Consider the following 24,433-nt stretch of genomic DNA (forward strand, 5'->3'; position numbering starts at 1 on the left):
AGATAAATAGGGGCCACTTTATAGCGGGAAGGCAAACGTCATTTCCGTGTGCTGCGCTGGTGCTGGCTTGCCAGAGCAGCTTCGTCACACTGGTCACGTGACCTGGAAGTGTCTCCGGACAGCGCTGGCCCCCGGCCTCTTAAGTGAGATGGGCGCATAACCCTAGAGTCGGACACGACTGGCCCGTACGGGCAGGGGTACCTTTACCTTTAATAATCTAGCCATTGTGTCTGATGCATTGGTAATCTCTAGAAAGGGCTACCTTAAAGTGCTCTATATGGGGCTTCCTCAGAACTGGGTCCATAAACTGAAGTTGGTGCAGAATGCTGTAGCAAGGTTACTTGGAGGTGTTCTACCAAACACATATTGAACTGCACCTAAAGGACCTGTACTGGTTGCCAATAAGTTACCAGATCAAGTTCACATTTTTGTTTAAACCTATAAAGTCTTCAACAACTTGGAACCAAATGGCAAGGGAAACCAAGCCAGATGGGTGGGGTATAAATAATAAATTATTTATTATTATTATTATTATTATTATTATTATTATTATTAACCAGGATGCCTGCAGGAGTGCCTTGCTTCCTACTGTCCTGTCAGAGAATTGTGTGTTGCTGAAGAGACCCTCTTACTGGGCTAATCTTGATTGGCAGCAATTTGGGTGGGGGCCTTCTCTCTGGTGGCCTGCTTTCTACTTGACTTTGGAGTGCTGACATGTGCAAGGAAGGATATTTTGGCACTTGTTAAAAATGTACCTCTGAACTCAAGCCTTTCTGGCATTTCATGTCAATAATTAAGCAATAATTAAGCAAGCCTTTGGCTTAGGGCTGCATTTTAGTTTTATTGGGATATTAATGTATTGTTCATTTTCTGTTCATTTATGTATTCATTGTTATTTGTACAGTGTCTTGCTGGTATAAGGTGGTATATACTGGTAAATACTTTGGGTAGATGTAGATCCACTGAAATTAACAAATGTGACTAGGTTAGGTCCATTAACTTCAGTTGCGTCTCCTCTGAGAACTTAGTTGGATACAACATTTTTGCGAATAGATAAAAAACATTTTTCTTTTGTTCATTAGCCTTCATCAGACATTTAACAGAGTCTAATCAACCCTGAGTGCTCACTGGAAGGACAGATTGTGAAGCTGAGGCTCCAGTACTTTGGCCACCTCATGAGAAGAGAAGACTCCCTGGAGAAGACCCTGATGTTGGGAAAGATGGAGGGCACAAGGAGAAGGGGGCGACAGAGGACGAGATGGTTGGATAGTGTTTTCGAGGTTACCAGCATGAGTTTGACCAAACTGCGGGAGGCAGTGGAGGACAGAGGTGCCTGGCGTTCTCTGGTCCATGGGGTCACGAAGAGTCGGACACGACTAAATGACTAAACAACAACAACAACAATAATATGTGTAGGGGTGCAGTGTCATGTCCAACCTACACATGTTTATATTTAGATGTACAGACCACTTCTTCATATGTACAGTTGGTCTCTATACATGTTATAATGAACATTGGTCAAGGGCAGATCCTATTGCCATAATGCCACCCTGTGAATGATGGATGACTGAAGTAGGCTAGCTATTATTACCGCTGTTCACAGAGGTTTCTTTAAAAATATGCAAAACCTGTTCACCACTGGTAAACTAGGATGACTGTGCACACAACAACCATTGATTCCTCTTTGAGACTGCCTTCAGTTCTCTGGAAGCAAGCTATAATCTGTCTCCAGCCCAAATGGGTTCACTCATTGCAGTAAAAGACATGAGGAGGCTTATTTCTTGCAACTGACATGAATTGCAGTTCTTACAGAAGCCCACATCAGTACAGCAACTTCACAGGCAAAAAACAACAAAGATTTCATGAGACAAAAGATCAGAAGAAAGCAACCCAAACGTATTAGCTTCTGAAAACATGTAAAATCTGCCTGTTCCCACAAGCATGCCTGGACAAGACTGAAAGTCTATAATTTCCTGAAAAATGATCTTTGTAGTCATAATGGCTAGTTAGGAGACCAAGCACTGCCAAAATATGGTAAAATAACTATAAAACTCTTACATGTAAAAAACAAGCTTTTATGCCAAGCCTACAAAATGTACTGAATTGTAGTGAGGAGTCATTTTCATGCGATGACCTCTATTATGAGCTCCTACATTCCCTGTGCAACCTGGCAGCAAGAGAAGAATAAAAATATATGTTTGGGGAAAATAAGGGTGAAGGAATGACCGGGGTACATGGAAAGGGCAGGAAAGAAAAGGAAGTAACCAGACAACTGCGGAATGGGAAAGGCGGCTCAGGTTAATAACAGAGCAAAGCTCCATCCACACTTATATTGTCCGGATATGTTAAAAGGGATGATTCATGAGTCCTCAGTACATAATTCATCTTGCTCTGTTCATACTTTCATAATGTTTTTAACACATATACTTCCCAATTCCTTCTTTCTTCATAAACTTCTAGCTGTAACTACAAAATTTACAGCTTCCACAAACCAGTGTACCAGAACTCAAGACAATTTAGTTGCACTAAAACTAATGGAATGATTTCATTAGTGTCAGTAGACTGGGGTGAGCTTTATCAAACAAATAAAAACAAAAAAGTGCTGGACTGGATCAAACAGACAGCTGGATCAAATAGGTGCTCCTTCCACTCAGGGAAAGAAATATTCAATGAGTGGAAGTGCAACTGTGGATCCAAGCCAATGCTACTCCAACATGAAAGGGACGATAAAATACACTGACAGGGACAAGTAGTTCAGACTGGGGTATAACTGGGAAGACAGTTATGATTATTTTAGTTTATTACAAATGCATGTTTAGTAAATGTATCATTAAAAAAAGGAAAGAAAGCACAGTTTTAGTGAAGTGGACACATGGAGGAGCCTTTAGAGCATGGTATTCCCATAGCCTGAGTACATACCATACTTTTCTGTGTATAAGACTGTTATTTTCCTTAAAAATCAAGCTAAAAAATTGGGGTCATCTTATACATGGGTAGTGAATAGGGTGGATGTTTGATTGGTTGCTGCTGCGGCTGTTAGCGGCTATTGTGCATGTTATTGGTTGCTGTGTCAATGGGTGGTGTTGATTGGCTGATGCTGCGGCAACTGGTTGTGCGATTGGCAGCTTTTGCCAGCAAGGGGACAGATGTGAGGCGGATTTTGTGACGTGTGCAGGTGAGCGATTTTCGGCAATCCCCCCCCCCCAAGAAAAGCTCTACAACACTGGGTAATCATCTCAACAACTTTGTGCCATCTCCACATTTTCTGAAATTTGAGTCCCCCCAAATAGGGGGCATCTTATATATTGAAAAGTATGGTATGTTCATGCAAGATGTATACTCTTCTTTGCCCTTTTATTCCCAGTGATGATAACTTTGCAGATTATCTCTTTTGTATTGTGGTCCATGCCTGATTCTGGAACTTTAAGATATAATTTGTTATGAATAGTTTATCAATTTGAGTCAATAATAAAAGTGGTATGATTCAATATTACTTTTTTATTTAGGTTCATAAAGGGAACAGAAAAAAATATGACCACTGGAACACTGGAAAGCTTTTCTCTTTGTTATTTCATTATAAAAATTAAACTAAGTGAAATTGTGGCTGTAGTGAAATAGATTTATTATTGATGGGAAACATTTTATTTTTCTTTGTATATACATAATATTAGTAATAAATATTTTTCAGACTGTTTCTTGGATTATTTCAAATAAAAATTCTTTATTCTGCAAGTCAATAACGTTTTTGCAATCTCGATGTAAACTTAAATGCAGGGTGTTCTTTAAACAAAAAAACCTGAGCAATATTTGTGGTTATACTAAGTAATCCCAGCTGCATAATATAAGCATTTGCCAATATACAGAACTGTTGACAGCTATTTTTTTAAAAAAATACAGTATTCATATATTGGATTAGAAATAAAACACACACAAATCCTTAATTTATCTTATTTTCTCTTTCTTTCCCCTCCACTCCTTTGTGACCATGTACTTTCCAGTATACATAACTTTACAGACAAAGCCATTCAAGGAACACAGCCAACTGCTTATTACATCAGGCTATGCTTTCCACTGTCTACTATGTTCACTTAGAAGTCTTATTTCTAAATTAATTTTAAAAATGTTTTTCATTAATAAAGGGAATTGTAATAATGTTCATAAGAAAATAAAAATGTATTGTGTGTTTGCAAACCCTAAAACACACACACACACATATATACCGTACTTTTCCATGTATAAGACTATTTTTTTTACTCTAAAATAATGTTCAAAATCTGGGCTCGTCTTGTACGCAGATAGTATCCCGCCCCCCCCCCTCATTTTCTTAAATCGGAGTCCCTAAAAATAGGGGGCAAAAAGCACCGAACATTTTATATGATTAAATAGAACGAACACAGATGAATATTGAATAACTTAACACAAAAATATTAGAGCCCTGGGTGTAATCCTGCTGGCTCCTCAGACACAATATCCTATAGAAGTTAGTACAACTGCTACTTCCCTGCTGTGTTGCCTCTCTGCTTACAGCATACTGTCAGATGTTTCTCACTGTCTGCTAGTCTCCACACACCAAGTTGAGGCCTTCTGCACCTGCCTTAAAGCACCTAGAAAACTTGTTCTTCTTCAAGGATCTGCGTGTTTGTTCCAGGACTAGCCAACGCACTGGGCTCCTGAGGCAGAACAAGCTGCTGCATGCTCCCAAGTGAAGTGCTGAAAGTTTACTTTGGATTCTACTGCCTTGCTGCACACCTGGCAACATATTAGCAGCTAAAGATGAATACAACACATTGCTAAACTAGCTCCTAAGGGTTGCTGCCACATTTGTTCAATGCACATGAAGCCAGTAAGGTTTTACCTTGTCCTACAACTTCTAGAAGGAAAGACTTGAGAAACTAAACAATTTGAAATGTACAGCCTGAGCAAAATAATATTTCTGGTTTTCAAGCATATTGGCTTCTCATGCAAACAAAAATGAAATGCCACTGAAAAATTATGCTCCTTTACTGAGATGGACAATACAGTAAATTCAGAGAACAAACCCAACAGAATGGATGTAGATAAGATCTATGCAATCTAGTTGTTCAATGAGCTGCATCTAGCAGATTAGTCACTACTTAGCCTTCAATACTGCTTTCTAAATTCAAAGCATGAATACTGTAAGTCGCCTTAAGGGTCAGCCTACTGATAAATATACAAGGCCGACCGCAAAGAGCATCCACACAGTATAGGTCAATCATTATCCCATTTTCTCTGAGGAATTTCAAGTTCACTTAAATCTGATAACTGAGCAGCTAGCTCTTTGTTAATAAAAAGTAATGATTAAGTTAAATATCTTGCAGACATATTATACCTAAAACAAACACTCACTCAGCCTCTGGCAAAGAATGATGCTAATTATAGGATTGACTCAAGAGATGAAAGGTTGCTTCTAGTACTAACTTGTGCAGGAGGCTGGTTAAGAGAAATACTGACATTCTCAATCCCTGTAGTTCAAATTAACACCTTCTTTACCCTTTCCACATCATAAAGTTAAAACATTACAGACTATTGGTATAATCCTTTTAGTTCATAAAACTCATGTTTCTACCCTTGCTATATGCACCAAGATGTGCCTGTTAGGGGAAATGGAAGGACTGTGTACGCATCCCGTATCTCCTTCCAGTTTGACCATGAAATAGTGTGGCTCTACAGTCTTACAGCAGAATGGAGAAAGTTGAGCTGGGATATCAGAGACATGCACAGACCTCCTTTTAGACAGAATTAGGCTCCCTCAGAGGTCTAAAGAGGCCCAGACTTCTTCCCCCTTTGAAGTCCATATCCGTAATAAAAATAAAAACGACAAGTCAACACATAAAAACAAAACAAGGTACCCCCACCATTTCAACAACCAGAACAAGAAATAAAAATGATATGTATGACAGCAAGTCTGAGAACAAAACTCACAGGTAGGATGGGAAAAATTTGGACAACTGAAACTCCTTGGATTCTCACAACTTTAGGCCGCAAAACTAACACAAATACCTGTGAGGAAGCCCCACTGAATTCAAAAGAACTTACTTCTGAGTAGACATGGTTAGGATTTCACTAATCATACTGTGAGGGAAGAGGTTAAATCATACCCCACACCCCGTGATAGGCCACAATAGCCGTAAGTGCTTTATGAGAGAGGAGCAATAAGACAGGTATTTGTTGTGGCCTATATGTATCCTCTGGGCTCCATATATGTATCTAAGTAATTAATATGGATAAACAGGAAATCTAACATAACTGAATTTATATGTCAATGGATAGCTATTCAAACACAAGAGGAGTTCAGTTTTTAGTTTAAATATTCCTAAAGAAACTGGAAATTAGCCAGCTTAAGGTACGTTGTAAGATATTTGAAAACCACACAAAATACCTAGTTTTTAGGGGGTAAAATAAAGAAAAAAAATATTTCCCCCCCCCCAGCCCCAAAGAGCAAAGAAGCCAAGAGAGCCAGCGGGATGGATCCCGCTGGCTGTCTTGGCTTCCTCTTTAGCCACACACAACCTCTCCTGCCGGGAGAGGCTGTGAGCGGCTTCATTTTTAGCCATGGGGCTGGGGCGGGGGAAGCACGAGCTTCCCCCAACCCCAGCCCCCAGAACAGGTCCGGGAGCGGAGGCAAGGTTGTGCAGCCTTCCCGCCGCTCCCAGAGCTTGCGGGCTGGGGGAGCACTCCTAAGGTTTGCGGATAGCTTCCTGAAGCCTGGAGGGCTGTCAGCGAAAGCCTGCATTCGCTCCATAGGACACACACACATTTCCCCTTCATTTTTGGAGGGGAAAAAGTGCGTCCTATAGAGCGAAAAATACGGTACCCATCAAAAAAAGGCACATTTTTACAGATTGAGCAGGAATAATATATTCTATCTTTAAAGCTTTGATATACAAACAATCTTTCTTTTTTCTCCATCAAGTAGTGTGAATAACCATGTACAGAGCTGACTTGAAAAACACTGAGTATGCAACCTGTTTGATAAACACAATGGGACATCTCTGGGGTGCACTGTTTTCAGTCATCTGGAGTCTCCTCAGGAGGGTGAGGCCTAGACAGAGAATAAAATACTGAGACAGCACTTTTAAAGGTAATTTTAAGAAAAGCTGGAGGGAAAGAAGTCAAGCCAGTAAGCCAAAAGCATGAGTGGCAAAAATATGTTAGCTGATTGTCTTAGAGGTGCTTCAGAGGACTTCTGAGCTCTAGGGAAGGAGCAGTCTAGACACAAAATTGGGGGGGGGGGAGGCAACTCAGTATGATGCATGATAAAGACCTCAGTTGTCAAAAGAAAAGCACTGATTTGTGTTTTTCAGCCTCCATACATGGCTACTTATTAACAAGGGAGTTTGGTGGAAATAATGGGGACAAAAAGACTTGGGCAGCACATTTATTTCAAAGTGTGTCCAGCTGAAATCAACGTGGATGTATTTTTAAAAAAGAAAATAGAATTAAGAAACTAGTAGGAATGGGTAGTATTCAACTTAGTTTGACTCAGAGCATACCCAGTGAAATTAATGAACCTAATTTAGGTATGCTTATTAATTTCAATGGGTCTGTGGGTAAAACATCATCCAATGTTTTGAACATGTTTCTGTTATACAGACACAAACATTTTATTTCTGCCTAATGCTCTCTCACACCTCTTTCTGCCTGATAGCTCTGAGAGGCCAGGCAGATGAACTAGCTACAATCTAGCATTACAAGCTTCTGAAGTGTGTACCAACTGATATGGAGAAAGGAACTAGCTACAAACTGCTTATAACAAAACACAGGGAAGAAAAGCAAATGGAACATTATCTTCCTGCAGTTGATATTAATTGTGCACAATTAAGTAGAACAACAATTTATTATTTGTACCCTGCCCATCTGACTACTTATTTCTCTATTTCTTTAATGCATTGAGCTACTTATTTTCCTCCCTTCCTTTACTGGTAATATTAGTTTTGCTTTTTTTCTTTCTTGACTCTTGATACAAAAGGATTAATGCTAATGCAGAAGTCTCTAAGAATACCTTTTACCTATTTAAGCCCTGAGACAATAGGCCGTGTCTTTGGCTTTTGTAGACCTTTTGAGGAAAACACTAGCAGGAAGGGAGGTTTGTACAGTGAACAAACTAGCCATTCATTGTGCCTTATTTCCTTGAGAAAAATATAAAGCCACCAATGACTGGCAGGTCACAGGAGAAAGTAAAAGGGAATACTAATGTCACCTAAAAGATAGTATCTCGATCTCTACTATTTGCAATTAGTAAAATTAATTCTAATCAAATACAAACCTGCTTCCTAACCCCCATAGTACAATCAGATGGATCCAAAGGAAGCTGGAGAAAAAATGCAACATAAATGAGCATCATCCATGAACAGCCAGCATGGAAAGTCTACAGCTCTGTGACAAAAGACATGCTATGTAAGCTGAAGGACCCATGGCGCAGTTCACAGTATTGCTAGTTCAATTTATTTATTCAGTTTCACATTTTAAAACCCCCTCTAAAAATAAACGTTTCAAAGCCCATTCCACTAGCTTTTAAGAGAAATACACTCAAAGAAATACACTTTTCACTTTGCACCACACACCATCCCACTATCACTTTGCAATCTGGCTAACAGCATGAGGAAGCTATGATGGAGCATGATCCTCTAGTGCACTGCATTTTGTCACTTAGATGACAAGTGATTGAGGGAAATGAGAAGAGAGGCTTGAAAAAAATGTCACCCTTTTCTCTTTTGCTGCTGCTACACCCAGCCAATTCATCAGGTAAGGAGATGGAAGGGGGAATGTTTGAGGCACATGGCTCAGCCATGGGCTCAGTGGAGGTAAGCAAACCTGCTCCAAGGCAATCAAATTTTATTTTGGGAAACACACCCACACACCCAGTGTGTTGCTTACATTTCATGACATCTAAGCTTTGTTTTCATTTCTGACTTGCAGTCGCTGTGAACAAAAACTACAAACTTGTGAAGCTCTTTCCATAAACCTCGATTCTAGAATATGTCTTTGTCAAATGACACTATTTACATTATCTTGTTTTGCCACCCACCCACCAACCCACCCAAGGTTTTTTCCCAGTAAGTAGCAAAGTTGTGGAAAAACTAGTTGAAGCCAGCTAGGTGCACACTGTGCTTTTGGCTAGCATAGGATAGGCCTTAGGGAAGGAGTGCATAGAAATTTTGGCAACACTGCAATGAATAGTGAAACTGTGTATATCAGTGTTGCTGGTCAAGCAGAGGGCCTCTGAATAGGGGCTACAGAATTCAGTTCTAGTTTTGCCACTCTTTTAAAAGCATAATAAGAGCCATATTGATTGATTTTATAAGCTGGGATTAAAAGAAAGGTCTATAGTCCTTTATATGACTCTTCCAAAATTCAGTGCAGCCCAAATATAAGATTACTGCTACTCCATTCCAGGCATCTCACTAAATACAAACCTATGCCGTCCTACCTGAATGTGATAGAACAGCAGAGTAACTGACATAAAGTGTTGTGAAGACTCTCTTCTAATCAGACTGATATAAAGCAATATTTATTTTCCACCTTTCCTCCAAGGTGCTGTAAAGGTCCTCCCTCTCTCCATTTTATCCTCACAACATTTCTGTGAGGTAGGTTAGATTGAAATATGGCGAAATGGGAATCAGAAACTTGATCTCCCAGGTTCTTGTCCTAGTCCTAGAACTCTAGGGTTACTGCAGTCGGAAGCAGTGTACTGGCAGAAATGGGAAAATCTGGATGAATGGCAACAGATATGTCGTCAACTTTGCCAAAAAAAGCTCAAAGCTCAACAACTTTTGTGTCCATATTTTCTCTTTTTGAAATATGGCAACCCTAGCTACTTACTACATCACACAAAGGGCAAATATGATTACAATATCTGAGGTGACATTTATTCCTCGTATAACTAAACACTAATGATGTATAATTAAACTATTAGTGATGACAAGGCACACTTTTAAAATTCAATTTAGTTGCAACTGATTGTATTTATGATACTTCTGCAAATGACCTTCATTTATAAAAGATATAATCACTGTAAGGTAACAAAGAAGGGTGTGATAAAATCAGAGAAAACCTGTAGTTAAATTCATTTATAGGATGTTTGTATTAAACTAAGTTATCAAACTGATTTCACTTGTTTAACATTCTTATTTCATAGTTTAATGAGCAAAAGATCTGAAGCTAACATCACACTATTAAACTGCTTAATATTGTTATTTCAACTTTCTAAAAACTCTCTTGCATGCCAAGCTTACCTTCACTAAAACCGCTATATATACTTAATATCTGGCAAAACATTTGTTTACAAGATGATACATATCAACCTCAGAATTCAAAATTCTGGGAAAAATAAACATCACTGCTTCATATAAAAATAGTATTATGAAACTGTATGTCTTGCAAACACATTATGTGAAGATAAAAGGCTTTACCACCAGCAGTCAAAAGCAATGGAATAGAGAAACACACAATGTCTTGATGTCGTGAAAACAGGGAAACTGTACTAGAAGTTACAGGGAGCCAGGAAACTAGACATGCAGCTGCTGTTTTTGGCAAGAGCCATGTGTTAGGAAAACATCTTCTGGCCTAAAGTTCAAAACATTGCTATAGTTTAGTCAGAAAATCTTGCAGAAAGTCAATGCTTTTTTATTCCAGACACTGAAACATGAAGCAATCCAGAATGATGGCTCCCCGCATTAAGTGGGGGGCGGCTTTTGCGTGGTCACAAGCAGCTCCCCGCCTCCCCCCCCCCAGAGACTACTAGACCCCCGGCAGGGTAGCTGGCTTCACACCCCCCACCCAAGCTGGATACCTGGAGGTTTCCGCCTAGCCTCATCAATCAGCCAATCCCGGCTGGGGTGTGTGTTGCCAACGGAATTGGCCAGGTAGAGTTAGGACCACCCACACTCACAATAGAGGGTGTAACTTACCTGTTGGTCCTCAGTCGGCTCCTGAACTTCCCCCACCCTGCCCTCCCTCAGTTTATACCTTCTTTCGCAGTTTAACCTTCTTCCTTACAGCTATGCAGGTGGTGCTGCGGTCCTAGACTTTGGTGGTTTGTAGGCCTTGGGCGGAATCCTTTAGTCTGTCTTCTCTCAATGGGGGGGGGGTGATCCCAGGGTTCCCCGTTAAAGGGGTTATTTTGAGGGGAGGCACTGGCCATACGCCAATGGGTTGTTAGTGCTCTCCCCTACAATGCGGCGAAATGGGAGGCGGACTCTCTGCTTGAACAGATGTTCTCCAGAGTCAGCCCAATCCCCACACACTTTGGATAACCCTGATGTTCCCCAGATCCTCGGCTGGGGACTGGGAGGGAAAAACGCCCAATGCCTAAGCCAAGGCCTTCCTACATCTGAGAATTTAATAAAGTTGTGGCCAATTTTAATCCCGTAACACATTGTCAGGTGTCATTATTCCTCCCGAGGGTCGCCTGGGGCTTGGGGGGTCTCTGCCTGTCCATGCAAATGTGGAAGAGCAAACGTTTTATACAGCTTTGGACAATCGGTGGTGAAAATAAGATTAGCCCACATCTTGACTAAAATAAGCTATGTAAAATAGGTACTGCCAGTGAAATTGTTCAGCTCTCATTCTCAATGAGCTTAATGTCTGCTATTTTTTAAACATTCTGCAACCAGTCTTGGAGAGCCAAGACTTAACAAGGGCTTGATTATTATTTGTTGTAATGAATTCCATCTGATTTTTAAAAGTTTTAAATAAATGAAACCCATCAGAAGATAACTGAGTAAAATTTAATGTAAGGTTTTTTTGTACACTTTCCTACCTTTATTAAAAGTTTTTTTCTTCTCAATACAGAAATAATTGAATATACTGTACATTAATTTAGTATTGTTTTAATTTCTGCTTAAAATCTTGCACTGCCATTGTACAATCAAATTTCTCTGTAAGTAAATGCAAATATTTGGACTTGCTATTTTAAATGAATTTATGCATAGGCTTCAGTTGCCATTATCATATGACACAGAATTTTTTGTTTACCCTATAAAGTTTACCCAAGAACGATAACAATTCTCTTGGCCTTTTACACCCCTTACTTGATCATTACAAAATCCTTTCAACTTTCTGATGGTCTTTTAACAACTCACAAGCAGCTTTTCCATGAGTAAATATTTAAACCATGTTTTAAAGAGGTCTACAGAGAGAGTGAAGATGAAAGCTAGCCCTGAAATTTATAGCCAGCTGGGTAATAATCAACTGCTTCCAGCATTCTGTAGTTCTCATTAATGCCCCACCATATGATGGGACTTTAACTCTGGAAGTGTAGCCTCAACTTGTATTCAAGAGCAAACAAAAATTTGCCAAAGCATACACATTGTGATTAATTTATATAGCCACATAACCTTAATATTTGCAACTTTTATCTATTTGAGATAAAGAATTAGGAGTGTACAAATGTATGCCTAATACTTGAATGTATTGAATGTATTTGAAGCATTATGCAAAACATTATATGTTCTTACTAAAAATGCATTATTTTATTCACACATTACTATTTTATTTATTATTTATATCGCACCTATGTATACTGTTCTTCACACAAAGAAAAACAAATTAGAAAACTGCACCATGAATGGCATCAAAATACTAGAAAGATAGTTTGATACCAGAACTCATTATTAAACAGAACTACAGGTGTTGTCGGTTCATGTCAACATTAAAATATAACACATGTGACCCATAGCAAAATGTTAGTGTGGGACACAGCCATTCACAGTTCTAGTTGGTTAGCCATGCCCTTCTGCACAGCACTCCATTTCATTCCTCCTTTTGCCATAAAGAGAACGCATCCATTAAAACCACAAGGAAGCAAGGGCATACAAACAACTCCAGGATTATCCCCACTGCCAGGCTCAGCTTCAAATCTGGGATTGTTCTGCTCAGAAGTGAAGAGGAGCCAAGGTCAACAAGAACAAGGGCTGGGAAACCACTCAGAGAAACAATTACTGGTTAACATGCTTGTACACTATTCATCCATTTGTAGCTGAAGCTTGTGCCTCATTCTGCAAGGGACAAGGCTCTCGAGTACCAGTTCTGCCTGGAGAAGGGCTGCCTAGTGTTTGTCCCATGTTAGAACCTGGGACAGTGCACTGGGAAATCAGCAGGGCCTAGGCTAGACAGCCTCTTTTAAAAGGCTAGGATTATCAAGCAGTTTGATTTTAGTGATATGCCATTTGCTTTTCCGGCGAGGTATTTGTGGCAGCATCTCAGTTTCAATTATCAAATTCAATTCAGCTGTACATGTTAAAAAAACCCCAAACAAACCTGAATTCAATATCATACTATTTTACTGTCAGGAGCACTTACAGTGAGGTTCATAAGGAGGTGGAGGGTCACCACAAGGAACACATTCCATATCCTGAAAGCCCCCAAGCTTGGTTTTTCTATAGAATCTGAAAGACAGAGGAACAGATCACACATTCCTCATGTTGTCTACAAAATTTTAATAGCAGGACATACAGACTTATTTCATAGATATGGAAGAGTGTACCTAAAGAACAGCTCTGGAAAATGTGAGATCATGCAGTAAATCAGCGACTACGTTAGAGGATAAAATTCAATGTCTATTAATACTGAGAACAGATATTAAAGTTCTCAATGGGAGGGGGAAGGGAACAATGAAACTAGCTTTCTTTTTAGCTATTTCCCCACCACCACTTCTTTCACAGTAGTAACAGTCAATTTCCAACACCACATCACCAAAGAGCAGCATTCTGAGAAAGGTTCTGATGAGTGTGGGGACCTGTACAACATTCCAAACAGCTTATGTATGGAATTTCTGCCCATTCCCCCCCCACCCGACAACAGTCTGTACATAATGATAAACAATGGTTTGCTGTGTTATGTGGATGAGCCTCTATAAGACCATGTGAAGCACTAGGCTAGCATACTCTCCCATCTGTCCTCCCATGCAGCTGGGAGGAGCACTTCTACCAAGTTTCGATTCAAAGAGTCTTGGCTAACTGTTATGTATAAGCTGAGAACTGTGATTCATGGCAAATGGTTGGTTAAACAACCATTCATAAATTCATGGTTTGAAGTTTGCTTGTTTAGCAACTAACCATTACAGTGGTACCTTGGTTTACAACCATAATAAATTCTGGAGGTCCATTTGTAAACCAAAACAGGTTGTAACCCAAGGCGTGCTTTCGCTAATGTGGCCTCCAAATTTTTTAATTTTTTTTGTAATTAAAAAAATGGGTTGTAATCCAAAAAAAGGTTGCAAACTGGGACACACACTTCCGGGTTTGACGTGTTTGTAATTCAAAACATTTGCAAACCAAGACGTATGCAAACCAAGGTACCACTGTATATGATTTAATGTTTTTAAAGTAATGCTAAGCTGAGATTCTTTGAAACCAAACCTGGCAAAAGTCCTTCTAGCCATGGAACAGGAGTGGAAAGGAATAAATAACAGAGTTTAAAACTTTGTTTAGGGGCTCATGGAGGCTCATCCACATAGTGTTAAACCATGGTTTTGTGTATATGCAAATAATACCAAGTCTTATATTTAACCATATATGAGAATATTTTAAGCTCTTGTTCCACAGCTGTGGTCACTCAAATAACAGAGATATCTACCTTTTTAAAGGTAGTGCCATCTTTGTGATAAAATTCTACGTGTTGTGCTGTGAAATAAACCAACTCTTCAGCACTAGCTTAAGCACAGTAGCATGAAAATTAGAATTTTTCATGTCAGAGTGATATTATGTTTACAACTTTTTTAAAATGACCAGAAAAGCATGTGGAATACAGTAAGCCTGCAATTTACATTGGGTTGTGTTCTGGGGATCGTGCCTAAAGCCAAAATAGTGTCTAGTCAAAACACATTGGGTTCAATGGCAGGTGGGATTGCCAAAGTCTTTTTTTCCTGGATGCCCACCCCCTATTTATTTGTTAAGTGTGTAAAGCTGAATGTGCACAAGCTAAATATACGTAATTTGAGGGGTTATTGTACATGTGGTTAATGGATTTCATAGTGCTGAAATAACGTAATGTTTCTCTTTGAAGCACTGAAGTATTCATCAAGGACATGAAATCAGTCCTGAAGATATAATCAGCAAAACAAAAAGGTAGAGTCATCAGTCTATGATGGGAAAGCCAGCCAAGTCTCAGATTGTAGGGCTTTCTAAATCTGAACTGTGTTGTAGTAACCCTGCAGACAAGTTATTTCTAGTTTCCTTATGATTCCTTAACTCACCCTGGCAAGCAGTCTCCACAAACAGCATTGCTGGTAGCAGAACAATTGGCTTTCTGAAATCGATTTATTAGAGCGCAGTCCAAACATGGTTTGCACTTCTGAAAGCCCCTGTCCTCCTTGAATCTGTTTGGTCTGCATGTCATGCACTGGGCATCCTCCCCATATCCAAAGCCACATTCCTGTAGGGATTAACAAGCAAGAACACACTATTCAGAAATTTAGAAGTGTGAATAAAGGGAGATTGCAAGGATGAAGCAAAGAAGTAATTATTTCCGAGAATAAGACTTTCTAGAGACAAAAGCAATCCTTTCAGCAAGTTCAAATGTGTCTTCCACTACTAATAATCTCCCTTACTTCTATAAGCAATACTTATTCATCTACTTTATTTGAGAAACGACTAAGCATTTGAATGACAAAGGACTCCATGGTCTCCCACAGCTACATTATTACAGGCTTATGGGAATTATTGAGCTGTCCATTATTAATTAAGCTAGGTTTGTGAAAATGCAGAAGCTCTAAGTTCTTAGACATTTACATCAAAACAGGAAAAATAAAAGCATATCAAATGATAGTAACTAAACTAAGAAAGTAAATAACCATTTGCAACTGTTTGAAATATGCATGTTTGATCTCTATAATAAAGTAAAAAACTCTGCTTTTCACTAAAAAGACAAGGCATCATGGATCCAATTTTTAAAAACCCAAATATTAACTACCAATATTAACATGTTTTCCATGTTTATTAGCAACACTGAGAACATAGTGAGGAGCTGGTGCTATGTTATTAAAAATAGCTAGAATATGATAATAATTAATTTAGCAAAATTGGAGTGCAAATTACTTTATTTAAGGAATGTGTGCACCTTCCTTCAATATTTCCAAGGTGGTGCACATAAATGATATAACAAATACAATAAAACAGCATCAATGACATTAATAAAATAGTAAAGCAAAACTGAATAAAAACAGCAACATAAAATATACCATTAATTTAAAATTCTTGAGAAAATAAAAAGGGTATTTGACTGATGTGGATGATACATTACCTATAGCGCTCTGAGAAGTGAATTAATTAAGCAAGGTGCCACTCTGAAAAAGGCCTTCTCCCCAGTCACCACCACCCGACTCATTTTAGATGGCTGGGGAGGACTTCTGAAAATAACCTCCATGCATAGGCAGGTTTATGTGGGAGTCCACCATGTTGCTATTTTAGAGTGCTGATTATAAAGCCTTCTCTTACGCTCTTCCTTGCATATTTTTGTGGCAGTTTCCAGCTACTGTTTCAGTGCAAATTTAAAAGGAATTGGTTTCTTCACTGGGTGGCTCCAAATATTTAGGGGTCATACAGTAAGCATGATGACATCAAGTGCTATGTAGTCAACCAGATATGGTCCTGCGATGTCACTGAGTTCTCCAGTTGTCCTCACTCTAAAAAGGGAGTGCAAGTGTATCCCACACTTTCCTATTTCTTTGGGAAACCCTTTCCCTCCTTGTAATTTTCTATTACCAAAACCAGCCAAGTGGTGTCTTTCTTGCAAAAGCTAACTCTACAAAAGCCCTCTGCTAGACATAATGATTAGCTTTGCCTTTAGGAAGCAGCTGAAAGACTCTCTCATTTGGCTTTAGGGAGGTTAAAGTTATGCCTGTTGTTGGAAAAAAACACCCACTAAGATCAAATTCTTATTCAGAGTCATAAGAGTGGGTTACAATGTTCATAGTAGTCCCTTTTCGATAATAATAAGCACCAGTATGTCATTACTGCAAATATATTCCATAAACAAACTGCAAGGGATATCTGCATTTATATTGTTCTGGCAAATGGTAGTGGATAGGGGTGATAGCAGGAACAAGAGTTTTAGGAACAGACACTTCTCCCACATCCTTCCCTTAAATACTATATAAACTAAAACACAGCATTTTTATATGAAGTAATTTGTTTCTTTTTAAAAAGCATATTCTGAAATGTGCATATTGTAGTTAGAGTTGCAAAGCATATTGCTTGAAAGAGCTAATTTTGAAGGACAAAATGTTATCCAGTAACTGCTTCAAAACAGTTCCTTTGAAAGACTTGCCAAAGATATGGAAGATACGTTTTAAATAGCACATACAATAGACTAGCTTCTTGAGTACTATGTTAAAAGCAAGCAAGGTGATCTAATGTATATCTAATTAAATGGACAGAGAATTGGACAAAGTATAATAATTTACGGTATTTAGAAATTATCTACTGTATAAGCCTTCAGACTGATGCAAGCAATGAGCTATAACTAGGGCTAAACCCAAATGACCCCTCAAATTTCACAGGCATATTTGACAAGGCATTAAAGGCAATGTACTTTGAGTGGGCATTATTTTTTGGGTTTAGGAAAACACTCACTGGCGCTCTTGAAGTTCTGTCAGGCTAGTGGCTGCCATTCCTCCTCCAACCTCCATATCACTAAGGAAGAGGCACTGTATTAAGGGAGGGAAACAAAAACAGTGGCTGCCACCTTGATGGCTCTTCAGGAGCTCACATTTCATCAACCACTCCCAAAATGAAGCCTGCTAAAAACAGTGGGAGGGACATGAATCTGACCTTTAGATAGTTTGTAAGTAAACCAATTCTTAACCTGTGGTCTTTTCCTATGCTGGGGGTAGAGAGATGTTTTGGAACTCACAAGGGCATATTTTAAAGGTCTAACAGTCCTTATTTCCATGTTTTAGTTTGTTGCATATTTTGTGATTTTAAATGTCTGCTAAGGGTTCTCTCATCAAAGAGTACTTGCCCCAAACTTAAGGTCTTGGCAACCAGGAATTTTTACCTGTATTTTCTTGAACCAACAGATACAAGCTGTGTATTGCTAACAGTGTACTGCTAACAGTGACTCCATCGAACAAGGGGAAGTATAGTGAATTCCATAGCCATGAGTTAATAGTACAAACACACATGAAGTTTATTTCCTCTTCTTCCCTCACCCCCCCTCCCAAACAGCTCTGTCTCTCTTCCCCCTACCCCACTTTACTGGCTTCTCTATCAGGGCTTGGTCTAGTCATTTCATTGCTGGGACAAGGGTCCATGCTGGAATATGCCACCTACCAACTGGAGACAACAGTAGAGGAAGCCACGCAGGGGCAGGGCGAGCCACCCCATTCCTTTCTCTCTGCAACCACATTCTGCCCCTTCTCAGTGCTTCATGCAACAAAGTAAAAGAAAACATAAAACCCTGTGTATTCCTAAGCATTTGAGTATTTTACTTGGGACTATCATGCCCCCCAAAGACTTTCAGATATATTAATCCAAAAGAGTGACAGAACTGGAGTAGAGGCATAACCTTTAAGTCAGTCAGCCTCACTGACACAATCTTCTGCTGCTCTCTTACCAAAATATCCCAGGCCACAGAGTGCTGGCAGAAGGGGGGGGGGATATGATAAGAATATGAAGGACCAAATGTGATCTTCCCAGAAGAAGCTCCAGCAAGGAAGCTGGGCAGAGAATGAGAAGTCTTTTCCTGTCAGAACCAAGGCAACAGCCCCCTCCTCATTCTGCCTCCCCAAATCTCTCAGTTCTCTAGTGAGCTTCTACCTGAGCCCATAGGAGATGAGAGGAGCAGCAAATCAGCTGAGAAAGGAGAAAGCTGCAGCCTGAATGAAACTGCTGTCCTGCCCCAGCAGGAAAGGGAAGGTATGTTACAAGAACAGCCAATGTTTTGATTTATACTTGCATGTGAACATGTATCTTACATGTGTATTCACTGTAAGATACATGTTTGCATGCAAGTATAAATAAAATGTGGTTTTGTAGATCTTTAATATGGAGGCAGTTGTGTACCATAGGAGTCCGGATAATGCAATGGTAGAAAGATTTGGGAATTAGACAAGGTAGAAATTGGAAGGACAGGTAAAACAGCAATAGTTATCTATTCTGAAGAAGTAGGGAGAGCAGAAAGACACCATTCCATGAGTTCTACCATAGCCTGCAGGTGTGAAGTAATGACTTTATATTTGGGTGGTCCTGTTTTGCTTCCAAACTTACAGGCACTTGGCCACCCAAGCAAATGGGAGGAGAAGACTCTGCCCCTGGAGATCTAAGTATCATAGGTTGTTGGACAAAAATCAGGTAAGATTTTAATGAGCAACGTTGCTCTGAGGTGTCAGAAACTGAAGAGCTAATATTTACCATCTATCCAAAGATAAAAGATGAAAAGAAGCAGTTAACTAAGGGAGAGGCTTTCACAAAAGATGGTTAGACAACCCTAAGTAAATCTAATCTGAGTCACCACCAGAATATCTCAATTTCTGTCATGAACTCTCAGTGTACACTATTTTCTATGGGAAACTTCTTGTCTAAAGGACTATTATCAGAATTCATCCGCATTTGGATTTGTTGTTGTTGAGCTCAAATTAGGCAAACCAACCATGGTTAAGAAAAATCCACTGGGTTTGACCACAACCCCAAACTTTAGTTTAAAAAAGACACAATTTGTAAGCTAACAACAAACCATGGATTCACTTCTTGGTTTATTGTTAACAGCAGCAAGTTGCCTAGGGTGGGTTCAGATGTTCAAGCAAATCACAACAAATAATTATTTAGCTTTACATGCAAATGCAACCAGTCCGTTGCATGAAAATACTTTCTGCTCTTTCAAGTGGCAAAAAGCACATAGCAGCAGTATTAAATGTTATTTACGACACTCATAAGATGCACAGCTTTTCATTCAACTAAAAGCAATGAAGAAAGGGTGTAATGTTATTTAAGAATAAAATCTCTTACTAAATTTTAAGCTTGTGGATGCTCTGAGCAAATAAGTTAAAAGAAAGCAGAAACCACAAAGCTTCTGTTTTAACATTTTACTCCAGAACCAAATATGGCTAAGAATCTAATCACATATTTCATGTTTTTGTGTATAAAGGAATGGCCTAAAAGTTATGAATAGCCTCATAATGATATAAAATGACTCTGCCAAAGTGTATCACAGAATATTGGTTGCTGTGAATACCAACTGCTATGGAACACAAATGTGAGGGTGCTATTGTGCATGTGTCATCTTTGTGGGCTTCCCATATAGACATCTGGTAGGCCTCTATGGGAAAGCAATGCTGGATTAGATGGGCCTTTGGGTCTAACCTAGCAGGACTGTTAAGTTCTTAATACTGGGAATTTTAAACAAAACGCTTGTCATTTCTAAGTGCCATTTCACAACCCTCAGTGACTCAATACATAATACTCAAGTTAATCTCAATAACTGCGAAACATAGGATCAAAATAAAAAATGGTTTAGAGAATGCATACCTTAGACAGTTCCATGCCAGGTCCACATTGTTTGCATAGCATACAGTTTCCATCATGATCCCTGAACTCTTGCTCTCTACAGTCTCCAGTTTCACAAATTACAGTGTTTGTCTAAAAATGAAAATATAAAATTAATTAATAGTGCTGCAGTTAATCTCTTTCTATTGGTGTAATCCTACATGTCTTGCTCCTCCCCCCCCTGGTGCTTTCAAGGTGTTGAGATTGCGCTCCCTGGCTGCAGTCCTGTACGCACTTATTTGGGATTAAATGCCACTGAACGTTTGGCATGTGGCCCTTCTTAGGATCCAGAGCCTCTGGCACCCCACCCTGAAACACTCCATTTCAGGCCTTTTTGCAGGCTATAGTCAGTGAGAGGACCATTGGCAGTAGCTTCCAATCTTGCTGGTTGAAACAGTAGCCTTACAGTATTGGAGCTCTCTCTATTGGTGGATAAACCTATGTTTTATCCTAATCACCTCCAATAGGAAAAATCTTTCAAAGCAAATTACTGATGCAACATCTGTGCTTAGATTCATTTTATCATTAAGACATGTAACTGAAATAGTTGTAACTTTTATCTATCTAATTAAATTGGTTTAGAAGCAAAGTCAAATTGGTGATATGTATCTGTGGTCCTTAAAATATAGTTAACATTTGTATTTTTGAAGTGTTTTCCTGGAAGTAGATGCTATTGACAGAAATGCACTTCCTCTCAACGTTCCCAGTATTTCCACACCGTCGATCAGTTCCTCCCTGTTGGTGAGGACCAGGTCCAAGATAGATGATCCTCATGTCGCTTCTTCCATTTTCTGGGAAATAAACTTGTCAGCAAGGCAATGGAGGAATTTGTTGGACCATACATTCTTGGTGGAGTTTTGAGTTCCAACAAATATTGGAGAAGTGTAAGTCTCCCATGACTACTGTATATCTCTTTGTTGAATGTTTGGTAATCTACTCTAGGAAGGCATCCAAGTCTTCAGTCTTCAGTCTAGCTTGGCTGTCTACAGCAGACACTAAGGTAACTGTTGCTTGCCTCTCCTACAATTATTACCCATATAATTTCTATCTGCCCTCCATCTTCCAGATCATGGATCTCTTCACAAGTGCATACATCCTTTACATACAATGCTACTCCTCCTCCCTTCTTGTTTGGTGTATTCCTTTTGAACAGGTTATATGCTTCAGTTTCTACATTCCAGTCATAAGTCTCATCCCACCAGATTTCAATAATGCCTATTGGGTCATATTTGCCGTTCTGTTTTAAGAGCTCAAATTTGTCTTGCTTGTTTCCCATATAGTGAGCATTAGTATAGAAATAACTGAAACCATGAGTCATTCCCTCCAGCTGCTTCCATCTTGTAGTTTCTTGTCCTTTAAGCACCACCTCAGTTTCCTATGCATCAATGAAGCTATTATACCCAATACCAGATGTTCCCCTGCTGTCTGTAAAATTGTCTCCCTCCCCATAAGGATTTAATTTAAAGTTCTCCTGATCAGGTTTGCAAGACTCTTAAGCAAATATATTCTTGCCAACCACTGTAAGGTGCAACCTATATCTTGCCAGATGTCCTTCCTCAAAATAGAGGAGACCATAGACCAAGAAGCCAAATTTTTCCTGACAACACCACTGGCACAGCCAGTGGTTTACTTCCAGTATTTACCAGTACCTCTTGCTTCCTAGGCCACAAATGTCATCAGGAAAGAGTGTTGAAAAAGCCACCTTTGCCCCAAGGTTCTTCAACTTCCTGCCCAGAGTTTCATAGCCCAAGCTATATGTCAAAGGCTGTGTCTGGCAGTATTGTTTGTACCCACACAAATCAGAAGGGTTGTGGTCAGTGGACTTTATAAGATTTGACGACAACTCCATCACACTGTAAATCTATGCACCTGGAAGACAGCAAACCTCCCAGGACATCCTGTTACTTCTGCACACTGTTGTCTCTGACTCCCTCAGTAGGGAGTCATCTACTACCACCATTTGTGCAACCCACTGGAGCATAAATTCACAACACACATTAAGAAATTGTCTACTTACAAAACATATTAGAAGTATCAGCAACTTCAGCATGCTAGAATGCCACTGTGACCTTTTTGTATCCATTTCTGAAGTCTTTCCTTTAATGAAGTACTAAATCTGAAAAAAGAAAATAATTTTAAAACTTCAGGGTGGATGAACTAGCAGTGTTGCATCTAGGTTCTAGGCCTGCACAATGGTGAGTAATCACATATGGGAAAACTGGTAACTCCTGAAAATCTGACCTAGCCTTTACAGAAGTGTTTGGGCTGTGCTACTTTAGTCTTCCACATGCTCCATAGAGAAATACATTCCTCCACATATATACTAAATGACAGAATGAAGGGTTTTTAGCCTAGCGTTCTCCCTGCCCTCCAATATAGTTTTCTACATGTAGTAAATGTTTTCGTACAAAGGAACATTCAGTCATTTGTCCACTCTCACATGGGATCAAAAGTGGTACATCCTAATCAGCATTACTATCTAAGTTACTGCAACTTTAAACTGTAGCAAAGCCTCCAATAATCCAGTCACAGCCACTGGCTCATCAAAAGTAAATCTCTACTGGCCATGAACAAAGAGTCTGTTTGGAGCTAAGAATCAAGCCAAACATAAACTTGAACCATACTCAGCACAGAACCTTTCTTTTTCCTGATTTAGAACCCCAATTCTAATTTGAAAACCTATGGTATTTTGGACATAAACATAGATAGAAAATCTGCCTGATGCACAAGGAACATAGCTAAAGGTCCACACATGCACTTGGGTTTGGGAAGCAACTCATTGAGCCGGCATTTGGCTAGAATGGCATGCAAATCTCTCTTATATATAAAATCTTAAGGATGTTGTCACATTGCAGTTTGGCTACACAGACAAGTGGCAGTGTGGTGAGCTGCTGAGCTGGTGGGTGAGAGGATCCAAAGGACAGAGATAAAAACCCAGGAAATGTGAGCAGGAGGGTGATCTAGGCAAGGTGAGGAGGAGGGATCTGGAGGATGGAGATATGGATGGGCAGGCAGCCAAGACAAAATTAGAAGGAGGAGGAAAGAAGAGAAGGGAGCCATGTGCAAGCAGGTGGCTCAGGCAAGCAAAGGAGCAATGGCAAGAGCTAAGGGTTTTTTGTTTTTGTTTTGCCAAGGTGTAAAGAGGAATAGGTGAGGTTGGTGGGTCTTGTCATCTGGGCAGCCCTGGACCTCCATACACACTGTCTTAGCTTGTGCCCTGGGTAGGTCATTTTGGTGCTGCAAAAACTATGTGGGAAGAAGCAAAAAACCAACTAACTATACTGGAATAAAACTGTTAGCAAAGGAGGGACAACAAATTTGATACAGCTTTTCTTATATATAATTGGTCATACACTTTAAAAGCTGGGTATGCTATCTTTTTTTTAAGATCCAAATATACTACTTTTATATATCAATATCCAAGGCTGAAAAAGAGCAGCCATATACAGTAAATAATGTCTGAATACTAGGTACCCATCCCATTCTTCAGTCACTTCTCCTCCTCACACTCAGACTTAGGGCTCTTGGGTTCAAGGTGAGCTGCAGCAGTCACTTCCAATGATTCAAAGAACCACAAGTGCACATAACTTCAGATATGCAAATAGTCCCCACAAGGCCTACTCAAAAAAATCTTCATCTCATTTGTGCCCGAAGAGCTATGTGCACAGCTCACATCATTATGTGCTTGATTTCTGGGTCTGCTGATCCCAAGGGCTAGATGATAATTAATGTTACTGTTGGTAACAAGGCAACTGGCAGGCTGTAATGCAAAATAAAACAAATCACTATTATAATGTCCAAGTGAACTCCTTTTTTTCTAGGTTTCCAGTTTCAAGAGGCCTTTCATAAAATCCTCATAGCACAGCACGCTGGTGATGCATGCTTACAACTTATATGCTTAATTATGGTATTTGAAAATTCAAAAGCTG

The 24,433-nt window shown here is 39.5% G+C and overlaps 1 protein-coding gene across 6 annotated transcripts in view; it reads right to left on the minus strand.

Annotated features, from left to right (window-relative positions):
• TNFRSF19 (TNF receptor superfamily member 19) overlaps positions 1-24,433 on the minus strand; it is a 54,411-nt gene that overhangs the window by 13,427 nt on the left and 16,551 nt on the right. For all 6 annotated transcript variants that reach the window (XM_081909407.1, XM_081909409.1, XM_081909411.1 and 3 more), the window contains 4 exons: positions 22,522-22,620; positions 20,487-20,597; positions 15,218-15,396; positions 13,324-13,409 (listed from right to left, as the gene is read on the minus strand). In XM_081909407.1, coding sequence (XP_081765533.1) covers positions 13,324-13,409; positions 15,218-15,396; positions 20,487-20,597; positions 22,522-22,587 — 442 coding nt within the window. In that variant the 5' untranslated portion in view covers positions 22,588-22,620. The remainder of the gene's footprint in view (positions 1-13,323; positions 13,410-15,217; positions 15,397-20,486; positions 20,598-22,521; positions 22,621-24,433) is intronic.

Source organism: Podarcis melisellensis (assembly GCF_964234715.1).
Source record: "Podarcis melisellensis genome assembly, chromosome: 4".
In the NCBI taxonomy this organism is placed as follows: Eukaryota; Metazoa; Chordata; class Lepidosauria; order Squamata; family Lacertidae; genus Podarcis; species Podarcis melisellensis.